The 9,089-nt window shown below is 36.8% G+C and overlaps 1 protein-coding gene across 1 annotated transcript; it reads right to left on the minus strand.

The window, feature by feature from the left end:
* Nucleotides 1-93: 93 nt before the first annotated feature.
* On the minus strand, nucleotides 94-6,026 carry unc119.1 (unc-119 homolog 1). Its single transcript, XM_034212744.1, has 5 exons — nucleotides 5,681-6,026; nucleotides 4,251-4,364; nucleotides 3,506-3,614; nucleotides 3,214-3,386; nucleotides 94-2,626 (listed from the first exon to the last, which is right to left on the minus strand). Exons 1-5 carry the CDS (start codon nucleotides 5,907-5,909, stop codon nucleotides 2,514-2,516), a joined length of 738 nt encoding a protein of 245 aa, XP_034068635.1. The 5' UTR covers nucleotides 5,910-6,026; the 3' UTR covers nucleotides 94-2,513.
* Between the last annotated feature and the right edge of the window lie 3,063 nt (nucleotides 6,027-9,089).

A 9,089-nucleotide genomic window follows, 5' to 3' on the forward strand; every position in this document is an offset into this window, starting at 1 on the left:
GACCAATACAGCTGATTTAATCTAGATAAACAAAGACAAAAGTTTCCCAAACTCCCTGATAATCTATTTAAAATAAACACCAGCTTTTCAATGTTTTTCAGTCTAATATTTTTATTTACAATACATTTGAATGAACATGAGTTTATCACTTGTAAAATGAGACAATATAAAAGGAGGGGTCTATGCAACGGGTTACAAATATGATCCATACATTGATCCAGACAGTCTAGTAACACAAATTGGACCCTCTTCTCAAGGCATTTTCATTTTTTACAATAAAATACCGCTGACCGATACTGTTTGGCATAGCAACACCAGTGCTTCTAACCAGCAGACCAACTGAGATACATCCATTGAGTCCAATTGGCAAATAAATTGAGGTGGTATTGGGTCATTGAGTAAAAGCTTCAGCTGTTTAAAGTGTGTGCCTGATATAACACTTGTTTGAGTTATTAATGGGCTACATCATGAGTTGTCATTGATGCTTCAAACATTAAAATCCCAAAGATAAAATAAGATAATACAAAATGACTCAACGCAGGCTGTAAGACACCTGTTTTACAAAAGGCAGTACTGCAAGACGTCGGAGATGAATTATCTTTCCTTCAGCTTAATTTCAGTACAACGTTTCCTTACACAATAAACAACTTAACAATGAACACCTGGATATATAAGGCACATGGAGTCATGTTACAAAGTACAGTGAGAGGAGCTTTTGAGTTTTGGAAATTACTTCCAGACTGTTCCAGTGGTTTTGCATGATTTAAATACATTGCATAATAGAATTAAAGCAATGCTGACCATTTGTAAGGTGTTATTTTCTGCATTTCAGACAGCCACTAAAACACCTGACTGACTGTACCGAAAGAAAAGAAAAAAACTGAACCAGCTAATCAAAGCAATATTCTCTTACATTTAGAAAATAATTAACAAGTAATGGTAAATTGTAGCTCTAATTGCAAATTAAAACTGCTAAAATAGGATTACGGTTGTTGTACAATTTCAATTACATTGTACAGTTGTAACTAATAGACATTCAACATTTGTAGTGAATGGCCAACAATATGCAAAACCACCGGTATCGTCCTTAAAACAGGACTGTGTCTGTCCTGCTGCCTTATTAAAATAAAAAAGATCAACTACCAAGGAACATCACTCTGTATTGTCCTGCTTTGTGCTTTATATCATTAGTAGATTGAGAACCTGAGCTCAGAGCAGCAGAAGATACACACAGCGACCCGTTTAAAAGGTATAACACACTGCTAGACAAATTCTGCTCAAAAAGAGTTGGATTTATAGTATACTATTGTGCCAAATAAACCAGGAAGACAGACATCAAGTTATTAAAAACGTGTGCTTTGTGGAGTACAATAACGTGGGAAGACTAAACTCACAGAATTTTTTTTAAATGGATTTTAATTAAATGTATTATGTCAACAGGTTCCACATAATTGTATTAGGTAAGTTTAAAGCAATAGTATTAAGTTAAAGCTATTATTTTTTTATTAAACTTTATATTATTGCTTTCAACTAAAACAATGTGTAATTTGTTTACATAATACATTTATTTAAATAACCGTTTCAAACTGTTTTCAGTGCTGTTTTAGCAACGGATGGCATGTAAAGCAAGTCTAATAACTCTCAAATAAGTTGATATCTTTACCTTTTTGTGTTTTCAAGTGTGCAGAGTTTGATATAACCAATACTAGATTCCCAACTGACAGCGAATTATGCCACGAAAAGTTTAACAGATTTTAGCAGGGTATATATTGCACCTAACATTATGAAAAGAGCTCATGCTTATCCTCAACAAAAAAAAACTTCTACTTAAGACGAGATTGGTCAACCTAATGTACCTCGTCAAATTAACACCTATCTTAAATATCTGACCCAAACAGTCCAGATGGCTCACAACTGATAGGAGATATTTAAGCAAGAATGAAATTCAAACAATGTCACCTAGTGCTACATAATCATCCTTGACTAACAATACTGTAAAACGTCTAGTTAATGCTCGTTCTTCCATATGGGAAACACAATTGTCACTAGCGAAAGGTAGTTCAAATAAACATCAACTGATAACATCTATATACTAAAGCAAATGGAGTTATAACTGACACAACCTATAGGCTTTTCCATGAGAGGTCTGTGATTCAAAGTGTCCCTTTCCAGCAGAGACGGCAAGAAACTTAAGGCAAAAATGTTACATGATATTTGAATGACAAACCAAAAGACAGAGCAAAGAGTCAGATTTGACAAAACACATATTTGACAGAACATTCCTCGGAGTCCCAGAAGCTGAGGTCAATGAGGTACTGGTGAATGGATCCATGATTTTGTACGGAGGCAGATGTGGTCCATTGTGATGAATGTTGTCACGTTTGGAGGAATGTTCACAAAGAGAATATGACTTCTGCCACCCCCCCCCGCCCCCAAAGAAAGCTTTTGGATGGTTGTAATGCGATGAAAGCAATCCCCCTCTGAATATCGCAAATATTTCTCCCCTTCAGGTATTACAGACCGCCGTTGTAGGCATAGTCCGCCTTGTTGTGCATGATGAGTTTGTTGTCCACAAAGTAGAAACTGTCCGATCTGGTCTCGTAAGGGTGCGCCACCATGAGGCGAACTGACAGGGAGAGAAGGAAGAAGAATATTTCAACAAAGATCAAGATATGAACTATAAGGTATAAATATGTATACGGTACACTGTTCCAGATGCGTGATAATTGTCATATATGTAAGATCATTTTGCCCACTGTACAATGTGAGACCATCAGACTGCCAACAAAGCCTTACAGATCATTTAATTATTCCACCATTTGTGACACATACAATTAGTACCGTAGTTGGTTTGAGTCTGTAATGTCCTATTTTAATTCATTTCCTGGGAGCAAAGTATGGATCCTACGACTGTTTACGCATCTCTTCTCCTGTCGCTCATTTTAAGAAAATGTGCATTGGTGATAACTTAGAATCTACCGGGGAACCCAGTTATTTACTTTATGAATTTAGCTTATGGCCTTAAATGAAGGCAGTAACAAAAAACTGTCTTCCCGTCGTGCGGCATGCCGAAAAGTCTTTTAAGTATGTATTTTTTATAAATTTCACTCTCAAGGTTATGACACCAGTTTGATAGCTAAGCATTTCCAATATGGCAACGCTTACATGCCTGCAACAGCATTAACATTATTGGCTGAGGAAAAATAAACTCACTGAGGTCGTCTGGAAGCTGTGGAAACTCATAAATGTGTTCACATGTGTTGCGGCTGTTGGGAATGCAAAAGCCAAAGTCAAAGTCAAAGTTCTTTAGGAGGCGTCCCTGGAAGTAATGCCTCTCAATCATACGGAAGCTGTTAATTGGCCGGTCTCCCACGGTGAACTCCACACTGAGGTTTAGAAAACAGAAACAAGAAAGACAACATTCACAATTCAGTTTTGCACTTTAAAGTCTGATTATTATGCATGCAGCTATTACAATTTAGAGCGTTATGCTTAATTGACTTACGTTGCACCAACAGTGCACAGTTTCAGGAAGGCCGGTGTAAACTGATATCGCACAAAACGCCCCGCGCTGGTGTCTACATCCCCACTCTCCTCTTCACCGTCCAGAGGACCTAAAACAGAAAACATGTTAAGCTGTCCTACATGAAATAATCACAGGATAGGCAACAAAACTAGGAGAAACTGGGCTGAAAAGATGTGGTCATGCAGATGATGCACTATTATTATCTGTGATGTGCAAGAGCAATGTCAAAAGATATCAATCAAGAAGACACACTGATGATTCCCAAATATTTTTCTAAAATCTACATTTTTATTTGTTTTAAATGAATGGGTTAACTTAATAGTAAAAATAATGCAATTTAAATATGTTGACATTTTTAGGAGGTAAAACCGACCCAGGAAGAGCATATGACAATAGGGTAAGATCCATATACAAAGCAGACTGTATGGAAAGACTGTGGTACTCATGCTTGGTCATACTGTGCTTTACTGACAGGACAACACCTCTGGGCTATAACTGAGCACAATCACTGTGTCTGTATCTACAGTACAGTCTATGGTCTGTACACATGTTTCTCCCTTATGGTCCTTTTAGCAAGGGCTAGCTTTCCAGTCACAATCAATAACTATACAGAAGTTTGGCTGCACAAGAATCATGTTGAGTGAAACAAATCTCCATGAACAAGACTGTGTGAGTTTTGTGAATGGTTGAATCTTCAAGAGGCAGATGTAAATGTGTCACTTACCGCTGTTAGGAGGTTTGGCAATCTCAAACAGCACCGTTCCCGTTTCCAGGTCTCGGATTTTGAAACGTGTGAAGTCAATGCTGTAGATATTATCTTCAGGTTTGCACAGATAGTCTGGAATATGAAATAAAAGAGGTACTTCAGAGAAACATACATTCAGTAGAGGAGTTCAATAGTCTTATAGGGAGCAAGCAACCATTAGTAAGGCTTTTTGTTAGATTCATAATTTAAGTCTCTTAAAATATAAAAAGAAAGTAAAAAAAGTCCATCTTAGTTTCTTGAGTTCAGAGGTTATGTCTTTAAATGTCTTATTTTGCCAGTCCAAAAACAAACATATCCCCTTTAATATGATATCATACAGAGAAAAACATTTTTAAAAAGGCTAAAAACGGGTGTATTTTCTTTTTTTCTCTTTAAAAGTTAACCTATTATTAAAGAACTTTGTGATTATTTTTGAACAAAGGACTAGCAGACCTATAGTTTCAGAACTACACTAGCAAACAGAGGCAATTCTTTGATATTTAATTAGCTTAACTAATACCTACATGAGGAATTTTGAGGCAAGTCACAAAGCTTTGATCCACAAAGGTTCGCCCTTACTTTGACAATAGAGCCAGCACTCAAGGAAAAACTAGGGTCTGAGTATCTTTTTTGTGGTTCCTGCACCTTGCAGTGGTGGTGAATAATTCCACTGCGCAGGCTCACGGATATTCAGTCAAGTCTTGTGAGAAAGAAGGGGAAGTAATGCCATTGTTGTCTGGTCCGGGGAAAAGGCTCAAAACAATGGAAGGCGTTAAGCATTAGCTGCAACTTTGGTAGTCTGGGTTTCCAATACCAAACACTGGTGTTTGACTCCTAGTGCATTTACTCGTGTAAAGTGACTGTTCCAGGTGATTAAAAGGCAACAACATCCGAATCCATTACTTAAAGCTGCACTAGTGACCAAAAAGCATAGCTTTTAGTGAATACACCTGCATTTGTTGTTTAAGAAGAATATGTGCAAATCATGGTGCAAATTAATTAGATTTGTTGTTGTATTTTTAAACATGAGCCATGACTACTTCACATGACAGTAGTTGATCAGTTTATCTTTTCCAGTAGCTAAATAAATCCTTAAATACAGCTTTAAGGACAGGGGGCTCTGAACAAATCCCATCAGGGGGGGCTCCAAATTCCTTGGAAACCTCCTACTTTGTTGGTTATCAACAAATAGGAAATATGCACATCACAACACAAAACATAGTTAACTTAGACATAAAGTAACCTGTGTGACAAATTAACTAACTAACAATGTGATTCAGGAAATGAGTGAACTAAGAAGTCAACAGGTCTGACTCTTCACTTAGCCACCGTTAGCATAGGGTAAAATGATGCCAGTACAGCAGTGTTATTTTACCGGCTTTAACTAAGACAATGCTTTCATAACTCACCCTCCGTGACTGCCCGGAGACCCAGGACATTGTCTGGGGTAATATCTTTCCCCATAGCCCGCAGTTCATCCTCGGTGACCACAGGCCACTTGTCCGGCTGATTGCGCCTTGACTTCAGCTTCTTCAGCATTCCTCCACCGCTCTTTCTCTCCCTCGCCTCCGAGCCGGGTTCTGTCTCCGTCTGACTCTTACTGACTGTCGGTGCCGGTTTGTTTCGTGAACCATTCATAACGGACACTAACGCTGCGGAAAAAAAAGTTGTTGTGGTTTGTCCTTTTTTTTGTTTGAGAGCGATTTAACAAACTGCTGGTGTGTTTTCAAGATGGCGTATAACGTGTTTGAGAGACAAAAACGTATGGTTTTGATTGGATGAGAAGGACGGAGAGTTGTCATAGTTACCGAAAGGGTGCGAACTGTTTAAAGACCGGGACGTCCGTTTCTTGGTTTGAAATCATGGGTTTAAATCATAGACTGTATATATAAGGTTTAAATGGATTGTATTCATAGGGCGTCATTTGCGCTTTTTTTTTGTTGGTCCCTCGGAGGTAGGGGGTGTCCCCTTTAGGCTGGCAAGGGACACAACATCTCATCAAAACATAAAAACTCACAAAGATCATAAAATAAATTAAAACATAACAAGTCCTGTACCTTCGTGCATGTTTCTTTCTTAAAGCAGCAAACAGAAATCGTTGTCCCCATTTATAAACCAATATTGTAATTGTTATTTAAATAAAAATTTTTGCAAAACATTTTTTAATTCAATATACAATTTGTTTTTTTAAATGTTTCTGAAAAGTAATGTATTTAATTCTTATTTGTATCACTTAATAATATAAAATATCAAAATAATAATAATTAAACTAATAACTAGTATTATTTCATATTTATTTGTTTGGGCCTTTTAGTTTTAGTGAATTAAATATCCCTACATTTTTTATGATTGAATTATTATTCTAATTTTTTTGGGCAGTTTTCTTTTCAGGTCCCTCGGTGGTGTGGGGGGAGGGGCGTCTCCCACTTCACTTTGCCATGCTGGGAGGCAAACCACACAACCCCTCTGGTTGTGAGGCCTCTATTACCCCTTCAGCCCAAAGAAATAGGCACCAAGTATATTCCAGTCAAATTTGACCAGGATTGGCTTCTACGTTTCTTAGGGTACAAGGCGACACACAGATATTGTTAAAGAACATTGTTTGAACTCATCGCCAGTAGTAAGCATCAATTTTTCACATCTGTTCCAGAAAAACCCAAGGCTACCAGGACGTGTGGGGAAAAAAACTGGACTTAAGCTTCTGTTTCTTTCAAACTTTACCAAACTTCAGGGATTTTTCCCATTAAAAAAACTCCATTCTAACAACAATTCGTAATTTCTGAACAACAGCCCATAATTAGGCTGTGGCTGAGAGGAAGAGCTGTTGTCTTTGAGTCACAAGGTGGTGGGTTCATATTTTGTCTTCTATGCTGATGTTAAATCTGGAGAAATTGTCCCCACCACTTACTAACAAAATGACCCCGTTGGTTCCATTGTGAGCAGAGGTGGAAGAAGTATTTAGATATTTTACTTTAGAAAAAGTATTAATACTTACTTGTAAAAGTACTCTGTTACAAGTGAAAGTACATTTAAAGTCTTACTCATGTAAAAGTACAAAAGTATTGGCATCAAAATATACTTAAAGTAAGTAAAAGTATTGGTTGTGCATAAAGGCCCTTTTCACAATCATATATGTGAAATTACTGGCATAAAAGTAGCAATACATTCATGTCAAAATACTCCATAACAAGTCAAAGTTCTACATTCTTAAATAAAGTACACACGTATTGTCACCAAAGTATATGTAAAGTACAACAAGTACTAAATCTGCAGCGAAAGGTCCATATGTGATAAATAAATATATACAGTATATATATATACATAGACATATAAACAGTATGTCTAATAATATACAGTATATTATCAGTTATTCCACTAGTTTAATTTAGAGATGCAGTATATAAAAAGTTTATTATAATAATAATAATAATACATTTATTTATGAAGGCGGCTTTCAAGGCGCTCAAGGTCGTATCTTCTTCATAAATGCAAATCTGAAAAGTAACTAAAGCTGCTTAATAAAAGTAGTGGAGTAAAAGTATAAACTTGCGTTAATCTAAAATAAATAAAGTACAACAAATATTCCCATTAGAAAGTGTGTTGATGAATAGACACATCTGAAATCGTGCGGCCCAGTGTCTATTATCAAGTACACCCAGCATCGCCTCTAACCTCCAGCACGTGGCGCTCTAGTGCAAGCTGGTGGTAGATCGTTTTGTTGACGGAAGTTCGCCACGGAAGAAGAGAGGGATGGTTCGTGTCAAGTCCAGGTAAAACGTGCTGTTCATTTACCATTGTAACACTTTTTATGTGCTCTCAATCCACTTTCTGACGGGTTGTCTTCTGTCTGCAGGTATTTACTGTGCGAAATCAATGTGACAGACAGGGCCCGCCTGTTGCTACTGGATGACCGAGCTGTGGCAGCGGCAGTGAGGGCAGCAGTGGCCCGCATGCACGGAGACTATGGGGCTGCTCTCTGCAGCATCAGATTCTCTGGTAAGGGTTTTAAAATCTTTACTTTTTAAAAAACATAACCCGAGGTGGGACAAGTAGGCTACTCAGATCTTGTACTTCAGTAAAAGTACCAAAGAGCAGGAATACTCTGTTACAAGTAAAAGTCATGCATTCAAAATGTTACTCAAATGAAAGTATGCAGATCGGCTAATTTCAGAATAATATATGATATGTTTTGATTATAAATATTGATGCATTAATAATGTGTTATCACTTATCAATGTTGGTAAAGGTCCAGCTAGTTTGAATTACTTTGTATACTGCAGGATAGCTTGTGAGTTTTAATCCAGGTGTGACTAAAGTATTTTTGAGTGTTGTTTATATCCTAACATTATTAATCAAAATCTGCAAAGTTACTAAAGGTAAACTTTAGTAGAAGAAAAAGTGTACCTCTGAATTATAGTGGGGTAAAAATACAAAGTAGGCTATTTCAATAAAACTCTAAAACTTAAGTAAAGAAAGAGTATTTAAAAAGTGTACTTAAGTACTGTGCTTAAGTTAATTTACTTAGTTACTTTATATCACTGAACATAACACATTAGATGCCGGAACAACATTAAACCAACATGCACCTCAACTGTATACAATGTGTGTGTATTACAGAAAATAGGGTTTGGTGACCAACTCAGTGCTGTACAATTCAAGCAATGATTCCTGTTCAAAACAAAATTGCACAAACTAAGAAATCATTTTACAATTATTCTATCATGCACAATGAACATATTGTACGTTTTTGCATTACAAGTTCTCAGCTTCGTCACTTTTTCTTTGATGTAGAGGAAAACATTGTAGGATATTGTAGCT

The sequence above is a fragment of the Gymnodraco acuticeps genome, unplaced genomic scaffold (genome assembly GCF_902827175.1).
Source record: "Gymnodraco acuticeps unplaced genomic scaffold, fGymAcu1.1, whole genome shotgun sequence".
Classification (NCBI taxonomy): Eukaryota; Metazoa; Chordata; class Actinopteri; order Perciformes; family Bathydraconidae; genus Gymnodraco; species Gymnodraco acuticeps.

Excerpts from the sequence above, each read along its gene's own strand:
- unc119.1 (XM_034212744.1), bottom strand. The coding sequence starts at position 5,909 with ATGAATGGTTCACGAAACAAACCGGCACCGACAGTCAGTAAGAGTCAG. Across the intron at positions 3,387-3,505 it reads CTGTGCACTGTTGGTGCAAC|TGTGGAGTTCACCGTGGGAG; the intron begins GTAAGTCAATTA and ends TCTAAACCTCAG. Across the intron at positions 2,627-3,213 it reads ACAGCTTCCAGACGACCTCA|TTCGCCTCATGGTGGCGCAC; the intron begins GTGAGTTTATTT and ends TCTCCCTGTCAG.